Raw genomic sequence first — 18,632 nt, forward strand, 5'->3', positions numbered from 1 at the left:
TTTAAAAAAGACTAATAATAGAGATTTCATTTTTTCCTTTCAGATACCGATTCTGATACCTGGGCTGATCGAGGACCGAGTGCAGATCCCACCAGTGCATTTCAAAAATAACAACTTATATAAAATTCCAATACTGCTATCGTAATTGGAACATCCCGATAAAATAATTTATAATTGAAATTAAAACAGCCTGAACGTCTTATTTTCTTTCTTCTGTAGAATCAGTTGTTTCTTTGACAAAAACATATGTTCAGGAGGAAGAACAGTGAGTGTTTTGCTTCGGGGGTGAGGCGAGGACAAACATGTTATGTCACTGACGGTCACTTTAAATCATCGACAATAAATGAATAGCTCATTAGGCTCAATTCTACGTCGTCACACCTGCTACGCATGCGAAGCATGGGAGAATGCAATATTTTAGTAATATAAGTATTATAAGTATTGTGCGGAGTGCAATAAAAATGAGTATATTTTATTTAAGTCTTTTTTAAGTTTAAGCTTAATTAAGTAATTATTTTATTTTACTAAACTCTTTTGTTAAATTTGCATGGAACATGAAAAACTGTCTTTTGACATGATTTGAACCAAGAATCTTCTGCTATCAAGACCTGTAGCCTTTCCTCTACACCACAGGAGGATGATGGCTTTGATTTAACGGACGTTCTATATGAATAGTGCTCAATCATTGACAGTTTGATGCTTGTTTCTATAAACCAAATTAAAACCAAACTATTATCCTCTAGTTTTAATCCTTAAATCTAAAGTAGGATGATGTAAACTCATTATATTTGATCTTCAGGCGTGTTTCCACTCTGTAAACTCTTTGCATTGGGTACGAAGAACAATAAGTGAACATTCGAAGCATATGAGCCATTCTATCTGACAATCTATATGTCATCAAACTACTAGATATTATACTATATATACAAACTATGTATTGAATCCTATCACATCCCATTCATCTGTGTAAACACATGGCTCACGTTCAGCTGGTGATGCTGTGAGGGTCTCGGCAGGTTAAAATGTTTGCTCCTGCGAGGTGAGTGGCCTGTTGGGCAGCATAAACCGACAGGACACTTACCCTCAAACAAAAGACTCTGACCCCGAGTTCCAGCCCAACTCTGTTTGATAAGAGCACCTGAATCTCTGCCAAGGCACACAGTGTTGTCCTGTGCTGCCACAACTACAACAAACTGGGAGACAGCGGACCGGAGGCTTGTCTATCAACCCATGATCATTTTCAATCAGGGATAGGAAGGAGAGTTTTCTCATGTGGGTAAATGTACCATAGTAATACCCTCTGACGTGGAATTTGAATTTTGACAAAATATTCTGCTTTTGGACATCGTAGATGAGTCACCATGCCGACTGGATCAGTGAAACTGCAAAGCATTAAGAGACTGGGACAGGAAAACCACAGCTATGAGGGCTCAGATGACGGTAAACCACTTTTGATGTTCTATGCAGAGTAAATGCCTCATTATTTTCCAATAGATTATCTGATGATGATAAAATTATATAAAACTATTTTAAATTGCATTCAGATAGAATATAGATAATCATTTTAAAGATTTAAATTCTTGCATTGCAGAGCCAGCGGACTCCTACATGTAAGTAAAGTCATTTATATGTTAATGTCATTATTAGAGAGATTGTTTAAAGGTCTATAAATGATGAGCTACACATGCAACACTTATTGTTTAGTTTGGTGGAGAGTGTTTGAATAGCCATAGTCAAGGTTGCTCAACGTGTAGCTGCTATATGAAGAGAGCTGGAAAATAAGAGACCCAGCAAGGCCTCAGACACAATAAGGGTCATTAACCCCGTTTACCAGGAATCTAAGTTTCAGATACTAGAAAGGGAAATCTATACATTATCTCTGTCCTGTGCAGGCAGCTTTTAAAATATATATATATATATATATGTGATTGTTTATTGTTTTTTTATTGTTTAGCAGTTATTTCCTTATTTAAAAAGAATTCCCCAAATATAATGAGTTTTTTCTAATTAAATTATGACTTTATCCTCGAAAAAATAATGACTTTTTCCCCCACATTAAATCACAACTTTATTTTTGTAATGTTATATATTTTACGACCTATATCCAGAAATCTCATAATAGTTTATTTATCCAATATGGTCATAAACAAAGTGAGAAAAAATTCCTGGATCTTCCCCTGAATCGGAATTTTTTTTTCCCTAACACAACCTTCCACCTTCCAAGTTTCATGGTAATACGTCCAGTAGATTTTGTGTAATATTGTGTAAAAACAAATATTATGTTGTGTGGCGCAGAGGTAAAAAAACATCTTCACCAATTTGACCTCCAGGACCAGAAAGCTGCAAATTCAGAAAATGCAACCTAATGTGTAAAAACAAACCAAATCCAGAACACAACAGAGCGACGTACATTGTGTGTTTTCTGTTTTCTCAATTTTGAACTTCTTCTCCAGGTCCCAGAGCCACTGCACCGTGAAAAGTTGATGTATTAAAAATAGTTAATTGCATTTTCTAAAGAAGTTGTCTTGATTGAATTGTTTATTAATCATGAGCAGCAGGGATTCACAATACACCCTGATTTGCATCATGCATTAAATAATCAAGCATGTATTCTGCAGCCTCCTACACTGAGAATATGTGTTGCAGCTCTCATTTGTGTTCTTTTCTCTTCTATGCAGGACTATGACATCCTCCAAGAAGGATGAGAAGTAAGTAAATTACAGCAGCTGAGTCTCTGGATACTTTATTTGATCTCATGTGTAATCTTGATATTCTCTTTCGATCACAGAGCTCAGGGAAACACAGAACAACCAGCCATACGGGTCGGCTTCTTCCAGCTGGTAAAACACTTGTTTCCCTCAGAATCTGACACTTGTCATCACTGAGTGTTCCGTCCTCCTCATGTCGTGTCCCGTGTGTGTCCAGTTCCGCTTCTCCTCGTGCAGAGAGGTGATCATGATGGTGATAGGCAGTGTGTGTGCGGTGCTGCACGGCTCGGCCCAGCCGCTCATGCTGCTGGTGTTCGGCCTGCTCACAGACACCTTCATCGAGTACGACATTGAGCTCAATGAGCTGAGCGACGTCAGGAAGGAGTGCGTGAACAACACCATCCAGTGGAAGAACAACTACACTGCAGCGCTCAACCAGTCGGCCTGGAGCCTCAACTCAACGTGGGAGATGCTCGTTCCGCTGAAGGGCCTGACGTGTGGGTGAGGAATGCAATAATAATAATAATAATAATAATCATGATAATACTCACTCTCATCAAATAACTATAAGTAATAGCAAAAAGAAAAGTTCGTTTTGAGAGATGATTTAAAAACGGCCAGTGAAGTAGATGTGTTTAATCATTTTAAAGTCCTAAGGCAGTCGTTATTTACTGTATGTGTGTGGACTTTCAGGGTTCTGGACATCGAATATGAAATGACCAAATTTTCCCTGTACTACGTTGGAATTGCATTAGCTGTTTTCCTGCTGGGATACTTTCAGGTTAGTGATTTTGTCGTGTTCTTTTATCCTTAGGTATGAGAAGAGTCAGTCTTATTCTGGTTCAAAAAGTATTTATTCAGAAGCAATGAAAAGGTACAGCATAGCCATGTGCACATAGCTATGGGCATCCAATACACAGCCTCGGCTTTCTAGTAGCACGGGGTAGTCAAGAGTCGCGCCGAACGGACGGCGGGTGCAATATTTATAATAATAGGTAGAACTTCATTGGTCAATAACGAGGGGGAGTCACCGTGGCGAGTGCACAGGCTGGTCCCAGCCTCTAGGCACTGGAATCCGCCAATGATGAGGAGCCGCTCCCAGTTTCGCCCCTCCTCTGACCGTAGCTGGGAAAATCTTCACATTCTGACAGTGTTTGGTTTCATGCTTTACAGACAGGCCTTCAGCTGAAGCCTTGTTGGTCTTCAGTATTTTTGCAGATAACAAGCATTATCAGACAGGTGCGAGACTGAACTGCGATGTGACGCACACACACACACTAACCAACTTCAAGATTAAAACCAGCCAGCAACGGCTACTAAAAGTCACTATGTGAAGGCCACACATTCTCCCACATATTCAGCCCAAACTGCCCCTGCCCCCACCCCTGTCTAACATACTGCATTTGTTTAGAGTTCAGTTTCATTGCCATCTTCACAGACACACACACATTAATTCTTTCTGTTAAGGTACAAACATGGTGCGCGTAAAATTGATCCTTTTCGGGGCTATAGTGTCTAATTATATTATTAAAATCCTAACAGTTCACACGTCTGTCATCTTCTCATCCACCGATTCAATCAGCGTGAGAAATCCTCCTCCTGCTCCTTTTTCTCTCTTTAACTTACTTTTCTGTCACTGTCAACTTGAATCTATAATATTCTCAAAACTACATGTATTTAATTCTATTGTACATCACAGCCTGTATTATCTATAGCGTCCTTCCCCCTCTACCCCTCGCCTGAATGTTCCACACATGTTTCCGTGGGAGGCAAACTCAATAAAAGGCCTGATCCATGTATACGCGTCTCTTTTCCACGGACAGATCTCGCTGTGGGTGAGGGCCGCCGCCCGGCAGGTTCAGCTCATCAGGAAAATGTACTTCAGCAAAGTGATGAGGATGGAGATCGGCTGGTTTGACTGCACCTCTGTTGGAGAACTCAACACTCGCATGTCAGAGTGAGTGGAGGAGTGACTCCTGTCAGGTGCTTTGTGGGGTGGAGTGGGTTGTCTTGTCTTACAGTCGTCATATCTGTGTTCCAGTGATATCAACAAGATCAACGATGCCATCGCGGATCAAGTTGCCATTTTTCTGCAGCGCTTCACCACCTTTGTGTGCGGCTTCTGCATCGGCTTCGTGAAAGGATGGAAGTTGACGCTTGTCATCGTCGCGGCGAGTCCACTTATCGGTATCGGAGCTGGTTTCATGGCTCTGGTGAGACTTTTATTTCTCGTCTGCCCTGACTTCCCCTGGAGCCTCGTTTCTCCTCCAGTAACTTTGCATCACCTTTTCTTCTGAGTCCAGTTCGTGGCTAAACTGACCGGGAAGGAGCTGCAGGCCTACGCTAAAGCCGGAGCCGTTGCTGATGAGGTCCTCTCCTCCATCAGGACTGTGTCTGCTTTTGGTGGAGAAATAAAAGAAGTGCAAAGGTAAAGAATGCAACATGAATGCACGACCCAATTTGAACCTTCTATTAGCAGAGCTGAGCCAGAGCTCGTCTTTTCCTCCACAGGTATGACAGGAACTTGATCTCTGCACAGCGCTGGGGCATCAGGAAGGGTCTGATCATGGGCTTCTTCACTGGATACATGTGGCTGATCATCTTCCTGTGCTACGCTCTGGCCTTCTGGTACGGCTCCAGTCTGGTGGTGGACACCGCGGAGTACACACCAGGAACACTACTGCAGGTATCACGTCTACAGCGATGCAAATAAACGGGAAAACAACATCTTTCAGAACGTCTGCACAACACCTGGAACCAACATCACTGCTTTTTAAATGGTTCCATTCCAGGTGTTCTTTGGTGTCTTGATCGCTGCGATGAATTTGGGGCAGGCCTCCCCGTGTCTGGAGGCGTTTGCTTCAGGCCGCGGCGCCGCCACCATCATCTTTGAGACCATCGAAAGAGTGAGAGAGTTGATGATAACAAGGAACTGTGTTTACAAAGGGAAACCATAGCCTCTTATTGACACGTCTTCCTTTTAAAACACCAGGAGCCGGAGATCGACTGTTTATCCGAGGCTGGATATAAGCTTGACAGGGTCAAGGGAGACATCGAGTTTCACAATGTGACCTTCCACTATCCATCCAGACCGGAAGTGAAGGTACGTGAGTGCTTCTACATCAAACCATATTCCTGAAAAGAGTTTCTGAATTTATGTCCCTTGTACTCAGACCCTGGACCAGCTCAGCGTTGCAGTGAAATCAGGGGAGACCACAGCCTTCGTGGGCCCGAGCGGAGCCGGGAAGAGCACCGCCATCCAGCTCTTCCAGCGCTTCTACGACCCCAAGGAGGGCATGGTGAGCACAGCTACAAAAAGAACACGTGGCACTCACACATGTAATACACTGATTCAGGTCCCTTTCGTCAAATTACCCACGAGACACTGCAGCTGCCTCCTCCTTCCTTTTAAGCCTGATTCTGCTGGTTTCAGAAATAACCATCCCCTCAGGGCTGCAGAGGAACATGATAATACGTTTCATTATTCAGCCAATGGGTCCTAACTGCCTGCTGGAATTACAGGTCTATACTTTCTTATTCCTTCCTTCTTCTCCAGAAGGAAATAGACTCTAACAACCTCATCATTTGAAGCACATTATTGCAGCAAAGTGGTTTTAATAGCGTCATCCATCAATTTCATCCAAACCAGCTGCTCTCTGTGTCCTCAGGTCACCCTGGATGGTCATGACATCAGAGGGCTGAACATCCAATGGCTGCGCTCGCTGATTGGCATCGTGGAGCAGGAGCCAGTGCTGTTTGCCACCACCATCGCTGAGAACATACGCTACGGGCGACCCGGCGTCTCCATGGAGGACATCGTCGCCGCCGCCAAGGAGGCCAACGCCTACAACTTCATCCAGGACCTGCCACAGGTGGACTGGATCCAGCAAATAGAAGGTTTCAGATTCTCAGGTGTAGAAAAAGCACGAGCACCAATTCTGTTTTCAATTTGACAGAAATTCAACACCTTGGTCGGGGAGGGTGGCGGTCAGATGAGCGGAGGGCAGAAGCAGCGTATCGCCATCGCTCGAGCGCTGGTCAGGAATCCTCGTATCCTGCTGCTGGACATGGCGACCTCTGCCCTTGACAACGAGAGCGAGGCCATAGTCCAAGAGGCGCTGGATAAAGTAAGTGGGACTTGTCTATGTGCTGAAATAACCATGAACAGATATATTTCAGCACCAAGAGACATAACATGAAAACTCTACCCTCCGAAAGGGATAAAATATCAAGAAAGCTCTTTTAACATTTAAATTTCATGTGTTTTTAAGGATTTCAGATCTCAATCCTTTTTATATCTGTAACACACTGGTGTAAATCTGCAGGTACGCTTGGGCCGCACCACAATCTCCATCGCTCACCGTCTCTCCACCATCAAGAACGCTGACGTGATCGTCGGCTTCGAGCACGGCCGGGCGGTGGAGAGGGGCAAGCACAGCGAACTGCTGGAGAGGAAGGGCGTCTACTTCATGCTGGTGACGCTGCAGAGTCAAGGAGACAAGGCCCTGAACGAGAAGGCTCGACAACGTGGGTGCACCTTTGACGCCATGACAGATCTTTAATATGTAAACTATCTGATTGTGATCAACACGCTGTGTTGGCTTCTTTCAGTGGCCGAGAAGGAAGAAGAGCCGGTGAAGCAGAATCTGTCCAGAGCCGGAAGCTACCGAGCCAGTTTGAGGTATCACACAGTTCCAGTCACTTCATTACTCGCTCACTTGTGAATAATATCCACTTCCTGACTGAGCATTTAAATTGGATCATTACAGTCGGAAATGAAGCGAAATCTTAATTTACTTAATCGCCTTCTTACATTTATTCCGAGCGACTTAAAAAGTGGCAGCAAGTGCTAGAGGATCAACGACAGTGTGATATTCCTTCCATCACAGATCCTCCATCCGCCAGCGGTCCAGATCCCAGCTGTCCAACCTGATCCCGGACTCTTCAGCGTCCATGGTTGGAGAGCTGGGGCCCAGAGCCTACGCTGTCTCACAGGCCGACACATCCAAGGTGTGTGAGAGGGAGCATTTGATTCTACGTGTTGGCAGTTTTTGCCTATACGTGCCTGCTGACGTGTATTTGAACCCTCAGGATGACATCCCAGAGGACGAGGAGGAGGAACTCGTGGAGCCGGCTCCGGTCGCTAGGATCCTGAAGTACAACACCCCCGAGTGGCCCTACATGCTCTTTGGGTCCTTTGGAGCCGCGATAAACGGAGGAGTCAACCCCGTCTACTCTCTGCTGTTCAGTCAAATCCTGGCTGTAAGGTTCAATTCACCTTCATCAAAAATAAAGTTCATTTGAGCACGGAGGTCCACGTTCACATGTTTTTGTTTGTGTGTGCAGACGTTCTCAGTAACAGATCCTGTGGCTCAGCGGAAGGAGATCGATAGTATCTGCATGTTCTTCGTCATGGTCGGCGTTGTCTCCTTCTTCACCCAGATGCTGCAGGTAGTGTAGCAGTTTGGCTCAAATTAAAACCCTGTTTGGGTGCTGGTGCCGCTCCGACACCCCTATGTGACGTCTTGTCTCCAGGGCTATGCCTTCTCCAAGTCCGGGGAGCTGCTGACCCGCAGGTTGCGGCGGCTCGGCTTTCACGCCATGCTGGGCCAAGAGATCGGCTGGTTCGACGATCACAGGAACAGCCCCGGAGCTCTGACCACACGCCTGGCGACGGACGCCTCGCAGGTTCAAGGGGTGTGTTACAGCCTCAGTAAAAAGAAGAAGATGACATAATAAGAATAAGATGACATTTTGTAAGCATGATCCTCGTTTCCCTTTCGATTCGCTCTCAGGCCACGGGGTCGCAGATCGGAATGATCGTCAACTCCCTGACCAACATCGGCGTGGCCGTCATCATGTCCTTCTACTTCAGCTGGAAGCTCACGATGCTCATCCTCTGCTTCCTGCCGTTCATCGCTCTGTCGGGCGGCTTCCAGGCGAAGATGCTGACGGGATTCGCCAAGCAGGACAAGGAGGCCATGGAGGCCGCTGGACGGGTCAGATATCATTGTTCATACCGTACAGCTCCTCTTGTCCTGACATATTTATCAACCCCTCAACTGCAATGTTCAGATCGGGAGTGACGGCGTCAGGCTCGATTCCTGCGGGGGTCACCTACGTTTTAAAATGCAGTCACGGTACCGAGAGGCCAAGCTGATAAAAACCTCCGGACAATTCAGTGAGAGGCAGGAAGTTCAAATCAAAGTAAAAGTATTTAAAAGTTAATTTACAGTGAACTTCCTCCACACTATCTTCATTCCCCCAGTGCAGTAAACCCCACCCATTCAAATTAAGTGGATCGGATGAAAGTTTAATGATCCCCGTGGGGGGCGGGGGAGATTGGCTCACTGCAGCAGCATAAAACAGGAAATAGATAAGAGCGCAGCAAAGGATTTATCTGCATCCGATCCTTCTTTACACATTAAACACACCCATTTAATCTGGTTTCTGGGATTAACGCCACTTTTTCTTCTTACAGATTTCTGGTGAGGCCCTAAACAACATCCGCACCATCGCCGGTCTGGGAAAGGAGCAGAGTTTCGTGGACATGTACGAGGCCCAACTGGACGGTCCGTTCCAAGCGGCCCTGAAGAAGGCGAACGTGTACGGAGCCTGCTACGGTTTCGCCCAGTGCGTCATCTTCTTGACCAACTCGGCCTCCTACAGGTTCGGAGGTTACCTGGTGCGACAGGAGGGGCTTCACTTCAGCCTGGTGTTCAGGTGAGAGGAGCCAAGACGAGGCCGTGTCTCATTACTGCTGCTGTTTATATCATTGGGTCCCAATATGGCTGCTGCAGCAAGATGATTTAACTATTCAATTAATTTGTATGGAAGCTTACTGCTGCTACACTAAAGGAAAAGGTTAAAACATATAACTTCGTGATAAGTTATTGTTAAAACATTAAACTTTTCTTGTTATATAAATATATAAATTGTGAAAAGTTTGATCAGGTTATATAATATGATCCCTTTTTACTTTTTCTCGGTTCAGGGTTATTTGTACATTAATTCTTATTGTAGAATAAGAGTGGTCTGGTCATGAGGCTGGAGATTGACATGAAAAATAAAAGTTTGTTTAGTCAATCACCTTTAAATCTGTAGATGATAAGTAACCAACTCTCCTGTCGTGGTGGAAGAGACGTCACTGTGTCTTGTCTTTGTGGCAGGGTCATCTCTGCCATCGTCACCAGCGGCACCGCCCTCGGTAAAGCCTCCTCCTACACCCCCGACTACGCCAAGGCCAAGATCTCCGCCGCACGTTTCTTCCAGCTGCTGGACCGGGTGCCTCAGATCAGCGTCTACAGCGACAAGGGGGATAAATGGGTATGAGGGCGTACGCTCTGCTGCATGTTACACACTGAGTGCTGCCTGTTCCTGCCATGATAGAGTCAGATGGGAATCCAGACGGAAAAGTCTGATTTATTATTCCTTCTTTGCTTTGCTTATTAATTTTGAATCAGCCATGAAAGAGATGAGTTGATGGACAGAGAAAGAAAAGAAGGATTCTTTTATCATATATGGTTCATTAGAAGAATAATTATTTCCTGAAAATTGCTGCACAATAATAATAATCAGCATAAATGAAATGAAACCCTTTGATACCAGTGTTATTGTAGAGTCTGATCCTGCCTGTTGTGGACAGGAGGTGGCGCCCTAACACACAGAAACCTGCTGTAACCTCCCTTCCTGCCTCCATCCATCTTGTTTCCAGGACAACTTCCAAGGGAACCTTGAATTCATCGACTGCAAGTTCACTTACCCCACCAGGCCGGACATCCAGGTCCTGAACGGGCTGAACGTGTCGGTGAGGCCCGGCCAGACCTTGGCCTTTGTGGGCAGCAGCGGCTGCGGGAAGAGCACCAGCATCCAGCTGCTGGAGAGGTTCTATGATCCTGACCACGGCCGAGTGGTGAGGAGGACATGTTGAAATCATACTTGTGTTGCGTTGCCATGACACTTTATATTTGCTGTTTTTCTAGCGAAAGGGAGGTCAAATCTTAAAGTTTTAAACTGTGACATCTTGCAGGTGATTGGCTCAAGACGAGTGTGTCAGGCTGTGATTGGATGAAAAGAGATAACGACTTCCTGACTGAACTTTCACTTAGTTTTTCAGCATTGGAAGAATCTAATGAATACTTTGCATATTTGAACAAGGACACGTGTGAGTGGGAGTTGTGCCTTGAAAGCAGCCAGGATTGGATTGTCACTGCAGATGCTGACCTTTTTTCAAAATGTCAGACGTCTCATTTTGAAATGAAAGTCATTTCTTCTTTCATCTGGGACTTACCAGTTCAAAGTGAAATCTGTCATTTGTCAAAGTCCAGGAATAATCACTTACATCTGACATCCGGTGACTGAAGAATCACTTTAAATCATTTATCAGTCAGACGTTCACGCTGACTTTGGGCTGTATTTGAAAAAAGAAGACGCTCAGGAGGGAGGTTTGCCTTCGTGCCAGCAGGGGAGCACTGCCAAAACTCAAACAGAGTTAATGGAGATGGAAGTGGTTTGGAAACACAGACCTGATTCTCTGTCTGAGATTTAAAAAGGACAGAATCACCTCTGCGTAGTTAGAAGGGAAATGACAGAGGAGTTGGTCGTATGAAAGCTCATTAAGTGGATTGTATTTCCCCGTCTTTGATTATTATATTGCTTTTTCCTAATGGTGACATGCAGTTGATTGATGGCCACGACTCCACTGGCGTCAACGTGCCCTTCCTGCGCTCCAAGATCGGCATCGTGTCCCAGGAGCCCATCCTGTTCGACTGCAGCATCGCCGAGAACATCAAGTACGGCGACAACTCCCGGGAGATCAGCCCCAATGACGTCATCTCCGCCGCCAAGAAGGCCCAGCTGCACAACTTCGTCATGGCGCTGCCTGAGGTACCTTGAGCACTTCCTGGACACTTTTCTTACGAAGTAAGACAAAGGTCAAACACTTAAACACATGACCTCATACGTAAGTCAGGTAGATTTTCATCATTCAACAGCTCCCATGATCCCACAGTGCTTCACGACATCGTCCAACTAGGTTTGATTGATAAGAACGATTCCTTGGAGTTTGTGACAAAAGCCTCAAGACAAATGATGCTATGTACAATTGTGGATGTGTCTCATCGTAATACACATTTCATCATATATCTTGTTCCCTGCCTCAGAAATACGACACCAACGTGGGTGCCCAGGGTTCCCAGTTGTCCCGTGGTCAGAAGCAACGCATCGCCATCGCCAGGGCGATTATACGCGACCCCAAGATCCTGCTCCTGGACGAGGCCACCTCCGCGCTGGACACGGAAAGCGAGAAGGTGCGCTTGGATAAACCGAACCACATCTTTGGCTCCACACGCTTCACATCGCTGCACGGTGCAGCTGCTTGATATTCTCGGGGCAAAGAGAGCAGCCAGTTAATTATTATTATCATTACCGTCATTATCATTCATCATCTCTATTATTAACAGCAGCAGCTCACAGTTCATGCCAGCCCTCCAGTCGAGCCCCTTTAAGATGAATATGGTCTGTGGGCTGTGCAGTAGCTGCTCCAGCTCAAAAACACTGAGGAGCAAAGAGGCCTCTGCGGCGCTGATGCACTGGAACATTCTAATGATAGTAATCAACGCATGATTGTGAAATTGCTATAATTGTGCGGCCTGTGTGTTTGTGTGCTGTCAGGGGGAACTGATGGTAGCTGCTGTGTGTGTGTGCAGAGTGTGTGTGTGCAGAGTGTGTGCACGCTGCCTCACGTGTGCTCTCTCACGTCTGTTGCAGATCGTGCAGGAAGCGCTGGACAAAGCCAGAGAGGGCCGGACGTGCATCGTCATCGCCCACCGCCTGTCCACCATCCAGAACTCTGACATCATCGCCGTCATGTCCCGGGGCTACGTGATCGAGAAAGGGACGCACAACCAGCTCATGGTCCTGAAGGGAGCGTACTACAAGCTGGTTACCACGGGAGCACCAATCAGCTAACCGCTCGGGGACCAGTGTCCAATCAGCCGAGGCGAATGTACGTTTGATCAAGAGAGGACACAACATGGAGCCATGCTTCACTCTAAGTATGGAAACTGTGTTCAAGAGGAAGTTACTCCTGGTCACTCAGTATTTATTTTGAGGTATTCTAACTCAGATCTTTGTTTGTGCACGTTCATGTGCCAAGTGTGTCACAGGTCTGAATCCCACAGGTCATATGAATGACTGTGCCTTGAAGCGAGTAGTAAAATGTTATTTAGTACATTTACTCTAGTTACCTAAGTACTTAATTCAGTATTCCCCCTTTTATGTTACTTCACACTGGAAATATTGTACTTTTTACTCCACTACATTCGTCTCACAGCCTCGACCAAGTTTGAAGGCCATAATGAAGAGAATAATGTCGTAATGTTCTGAGAATTAAGCCGTAATTGAGAAGAAAGTCATAATATTACCAGAATAAGGTTGTATTTTAACGAGAAAAAACAGACATTTTTTATATAAGCAGCAAGGAGAACCAGTTCTCTCTAGAGTTCCACTTCTTTTGAACTTTATTCACATAAAATTACAACATTATTATTTTTCCCTATTAGTGGCTTTAATACTCTGTTGTATATATGTATTATTATAAATTAGACATTGACTTCAATAAGTAAAATGCTAGTACTCTATATTAATAATCCAGTCATATAATATACAAACTAATCAGTACTTTTATCTGTATTAATTCAAACTTTTAAATTATGACTTGTGATGGAACATTTTTACAAAACTTCGACAACAGCAACCAACAAATATAAAGACGTTTTTAAATGTTATTCTGAATGGATTTTCCTATTTCTTTATTTTTTGGAAATGAAATGAAAAGTATTATGGGACTGTAAATATGTCATAAAGTGCAGATGTGTGTTTTGGGACTGAAACACAGTTTATTAATCCAACTGATTCTTTGTATTTCCTTGTAATGAAGTTGTTGCTGATGAAAAACAAACTGTTACAATTAGTTTCTTTATAATTGGCCTTAATTTAAACTGTGAATAAATGTAATTGCACAGTAGAGTTTAAGTAAATCACATTTTGTCCAACATACCATAAATAAAGATAAACGTCTATGTGTGTGATGGTTTTTCCTCGTCGGTGCAGGAAAGTGATGATTAACGTTTTCATAGTCACCCCCTATATTCAGCCTGTAGAGCAGAATCAGCGTTTCTCAATACACCAAAAACTGACGATAGACATTGAAATAAATGCAACGCCTGCACCATCCTATCTTGCAAACTTTTACTTTTCAAATCAGATTCAAACCGCATCATCCTTCCCATATCTTACTTGGCCTTTCAACACCAAACTAGATAGAACTATAAAACTAGAATAAACAGGATCGGGGTCTTCCTGTTACGTGGAGATGACGACTGCCGGCCTCTGCCTCCTCTTCTTCACCAGTTTGATAACACAACACAGCTACTCATGAACTCCGCCACTGAATTAATTCTCGACACTGACAGGAATATTTAATCCGATGCACAAGCTGGCGTCTCCATTCCATGTTAACTAAGGGCCGCCGCCGCCGCTTGTGACGGGTGCAGATGTCAGAGACACTCCATCAGTTAGTAGTAATATGCCATCACGCCACACTGACCTCAGGGAAATTGAGTCTTTAATCACGACATCTCCAGACCCAGACTCCTGGAGAATTAGCATTCCTCAGATGCAATCTAATCTCGCAGCTTCTCCTGCCAATCCATTCAGAGAGAGGACAGTGTTTGACTTTGTGCCGCCGCGTGTCAATGCAGGTCTGATTGATGGGAACAGGCGTCGGAGGCTGTGTGATGTGTCTGTGTTGGTGAGTCTTCGTATATATTCACATAAACACAACACAATGAATAATGAGTGTTTTTCTTTTATGGTCTCGAATCTTAGTGGATGTTAGTGGACTCTGAGGTTTTCTTCTGATTTGAAACTTTAGGGATTTCTTGGGGGGAGAGTTCAAGAATAAAGTCATAATTCTTCAAGAACAAAGTATTAAAATAAAGTATAAGGAATGTAGTCATAATTTTCAGAGAGTAAAGTCGTAATTTTCCAAGAATAAAACCATAACATCTCAAGAATAAAGTTCAAATTTCCCACAAATTACAAAATTACAACATTTATTCTCGCTTAATTATGATTCACAAGTTTTTTTCTTATTAAATTACACGTTTTAATCTAATTTAATTATGATTTTTTTCTCGATAAAGTAAAACTTCTCTCTGGTTAAAAGATCGTACTTTCTAATCGTAATATTACGACTTTCTTCTTGTAATATTAAGAAATTACTCTCATAATATTGTAATATTCACAATATATAAGGCTCAATATGCCTTTTAAATCTCCATTATCGCTTGGTAATCTTGTTGTTTAAAAAAAATAAAGATAATCCTTCATTAAGCTGAACAAGAACGGGGATCCCAGTAAACTCAGATTACACACATTCATCTTTATTTAGTGCAGGTTATGATGTCCACCTCTCATAATTACATCCCCTCTTAATTTCCCACAGGGATCGTTTGTTTCACTGTTTGTCCGCCCAGGTCTCACCCACTGTGAACCGGACAGGAGGGTCTCTGAAGGATTTAAAGTGCTGACAGGCCAGAAGCCATTACAGCTCACTGAGTGGACGCCGGCAAATTGGTCGGCTCGCAGGAGCAGTAAATACGACGGAGGAGACCCTTGTTTTTGTTGCCTGGTGGTGGCGTCGAGTCAGAGTTTGAACGTGGCTTCAGGACACAGAGCATAAACAGAGTCCACACACTCACCCTATAATTGTGTTGGAACATTAAACCAATAGATTGTTCCGTCTCGTATTTGTTTTCTGTTTAATTCTGTCATGAACGGGAAATTAGGTGATGTAACACGCGTCTGTATTGATTAAATCTTCAGGGCCAATATTAAAAACTGCTGATGTCTCGTTTTCCTTCTGGCTCAAACACGCACGTCCCATAAAACCCAAATTACAGTCGTCATGTTGAAATAAATCCAGACTGGAAGATGTATCATTAACCCGAGGGGAAGTGAGAAGCAGCGACAATATAACACCAGCCTAATTTTATCATTACTGATGACGGCCATTAGCATTAAAGTTTTTCATTATCATAATCGTTATTACAGCAGCAATAACATTAACTGTGACCACAGGGAGAGGAGGAGGATCCTGTTAGAATTGAATTATTCATGAGGCGGCTGAAGCTGCTTCCAGACACTGACCTCCAGAGAAGCTCCTCATATTCTACGGAGGCACGTGACAACGCAAATGTCCGAGTGAGAGCCTCCGGACTTTCTGCAGCATTTCTCCAACCAGCCCCCGAGAATAAGGTCCACAGAAAGTGAGTAAGGCAGCATGGATGTAGCCGAACTCTGCTGGGCAACCAATAAACGTCAGAATGTCAAACTACCGATGTTTGGAGGCTTTGATGTTATTTTAAAAGGACCTTTGATTGACTTTAAACAAAGTAATCAGATATTCTAGCAATGCAATTACTTGTTTAAAGTAGTAATAATATACTTATTTATCATATTTGGTAAGAGAAAGTCAGACCGACAGCAGTTCTCCCAACATTCACCATCAAGACCTTTTGAAATCACTTCAATTTCAAATATAAACAAAATATATTTTAACTTATTTCTAACCTGGTAAAAAATCACAATTATAAAAGCAAGATTTGAATTATAAAAGGCTGCACTGGCCTTGGCTGAGTTTATCACAATGAAGCGGTAATTTGAGGTTGTGCTTGTTGGAGACTTTATATCAAGCAGCTCCTCTTTATTAGACCTGTATCACCTTTAAGTTTCTAAATAACAAGTTCAGTGTGTTTATTTTCTCTAATGGATTTGAAGCAAACCTCCCTAATGTGCCATTTGGCATTTAGGAATAAAGTTTGCGTGCACAGCCTTCCTCCACGTGGGTTTGAGGATGAAAGCCGGGGATTCTCTGAGCACGCCGGCCAATCAGGATCTGATCTCACGCGGAGCCACATGCAGCTCTTTGACCTTGGCTGCTGCTCAGTGGAAGAGCACGTCTCCTAATTAACTGGGTGATGCTGAGGCGTAATGTGTCGTCTGCAAACCGGAGGATGTTATGGGCTCTTCGGGTCTTTGCTGACCCCGGTGATGGAACAACAAGCCTCAGGGAGGAATAAAAACCGAGTGGAAAGCCGCACTAAGCTTCACCGTGGCTCCGTGTTCTCTGTCGATGCAGCTGCTGCTCCTGCTCCTGGGAGTGCAGGGCGACCATCTTTAACCTTGCGTGATTTGTTGCACCCCCTGCGCAGCTGATATTTCTCATTTCAGCTCCACTTCCTCACACATCCCCTCGTTCAATCCCCTTGAAATAACCTGCGATAACACGTGTCGCAGCCTAAATACTGTGCTGTCTGCGAGCAAACTCTCCATCAGATACAGTCCCTGAACAGACCCATTAGCAGGATTAGCACATAGCTCCTCAGTAAACCAGGCCATGACCAGGCCTTGGGAGTGACACTCGGCAGAAAACCTGTGAGTTCGCCTGATGCTCGTCGAGCGACGTGGCTTTGACGTCCCGCTGCGTGAGCCGCGAACGACTGACTTCAAAGTACGACCAAACCAAGAGGGCGCCTGTTGCTGTACCTTTGATAATGAAATGTGCAATTTGCAGAAATACCATTTCTGTGCAGAAACTGCAGCACTTTCCTGCAGGCTGACGGCCGCTCTACTTGTGTTAATGAACGTATAAATAACTTCATCAAACCACATGAGCCTAATGTGGTTGTGAATTTTAATTAATTGAACTAACTTAAGGTTGAAGAAAAACTTGTTTCTTCACTTGTAAATTCCGGATGGGGAGTGAGGCAGCTGCAGGAGAAACAACTGAGCCACAATCATTTGTACAAGACTAAATACTGTTATTATCTGTGGAAAATAACCCTTTGCTTCTGCACAACAATGAGTTATAATAACAGATGTGTCTACAACATGTCACACACGTGCTCTGTCTCTTTGCACAAGTGAGAGGAAATACATGAAAGTGAGTGCGGTCTGTTTTCCTGATTTTCCATTGAATTAAAAACATTCGAAAGCTAAATGCAACATAAAACAGGTTGAAAACACAAATGTCAAAACATGAAACCGAAAACCCAAGATGAAAACAAGCCCGATTAAAGTGGGAAACTTCGTTCGGCCTCCGTCTCCCTGACGAACCTCAGAGAGCGCCATGAATAAAGAGACGTGATCACATGAAAGTAAAAGCTGTCGCCAGGTTCAACGATTCTCTGTCGGTGAGCTGCCTCCTTCCTCATCTGAGGCGACACTGTTGTTCCAGCCCCCTGAGGAGCTTCAGCCGCTGGTAAAGGGTGATTTGTCATGATTTGGAAAGCTGCTCTCTCCTTCCCGGTGTGGCTGTTGGAGTCGATACTGCTCGGGGTGGTGGGGGTGGTGGGAAGAGACAATGACATCGTTCACACGTGTTTGTGTTTTCGTGGATCTGTCACGTGGCGCCAGACAAGGTTACAATAATCACGAAGCCTGGAGAAGTTCTCTCTGCCGGGGTCATCCTGTCCTGGGATTATCTCCCATCAGCCCCGAGCTGTCGCATCCCCCACTGACACGGGACCACCACCACTTCATTTCATTGACGACCATCTTCCAGAGCACTGGGACCCAGAACAGTCGTCCTGTTTAAGTAAACTGGAACCGATTGGAGAGATGAAGAAGCCAGCGAGGCAGAAGAGTCAGTTTCTTCTAAACGTCACAACCAGAGCACCTTGAGCTCAGTAACAGCAGCCATCAGTCAGCTGGACACTTGAGGCCTGATTGAATTTATTTCAGGATTTCACATTGTCAGTCACCTTTTTGTATTTTTTCTTTTTTAGGTGTCCCTGCGTTTGTGAGACTGATGGAAAGGACTAGGAATGAAAGGGAGATGAAATGATTGAAGGAGTGGCA

At 44.3% G+C, this 18,632-nt stretch overlaps 1 protein-coding gene across 1 annotated transcript; it reads left to right on the plus strand.

The window, feature by feature from the left end:
- Positions 1–1,125: 1,125 nt before the first annotated feature.
- Positions 1,126–13,789, plus strand: LOC118103200 (bile salt export pump). The gene is made up of 29 exons (XM_035149873.2): positions 1,126–1,272; positions 1,352–1,440; positions 1,592–1,610; positions 2,679–2,708; positions 2,789–2,840; positions 2,926–3,209; positions 3,402–3,489; positions 4,532–4,665; positions 4,750–4,921; positions 5,012–5,136; positions 5,220–5,394; positions 5,501–5,614; positions 5,701–5,811; positions 5,882–6,007; positions 6,377–6,580; positions 6,665–6,835; positions 7,034–7,235; positions 7,320–7,389; positions 7,598–7,718; positions 7,800–7,970; positions 8,055–8,159; positions 8,244–8,405; positions 8,504–8,707; positions 9,190–9,431; positions 9,878–10,034; positions 10,423–10,620; positions 11,388–11,594; positions 11,870–12,016; positions 12,477–13,789. Exons 2-29 carry the CDS (start codon positions 1,362–1,364, stop codon positions 12,675–12,677), a joined length of 4,071 nt encoding a protein of 1,356 aa, XP_035005764.1. The 5' UTR covers positions 1,126–1,272; positions 1,352–1,361; the 3' UTR covers positions 12,678–13,789.
- Positions 13,790–18,632: the final 4,843 nt, after the last annotated feature.

This window comes from Hippoglossus stenolepis, chromosome 24 (assembly GCF_022539355.2).
Source record: "Hippoglossus stenolepis isolate QCI-W04-F060 chromosome 24, HSTE1.2, whole genome shotgun sequence".
Lineage (NCBI taxonomy): Eukaryota > Metazoa > Chordata > Actinopteri > Pleuronectiformes > Pleuronectidae > Hippoglossus > Hippoglossus stenolepis.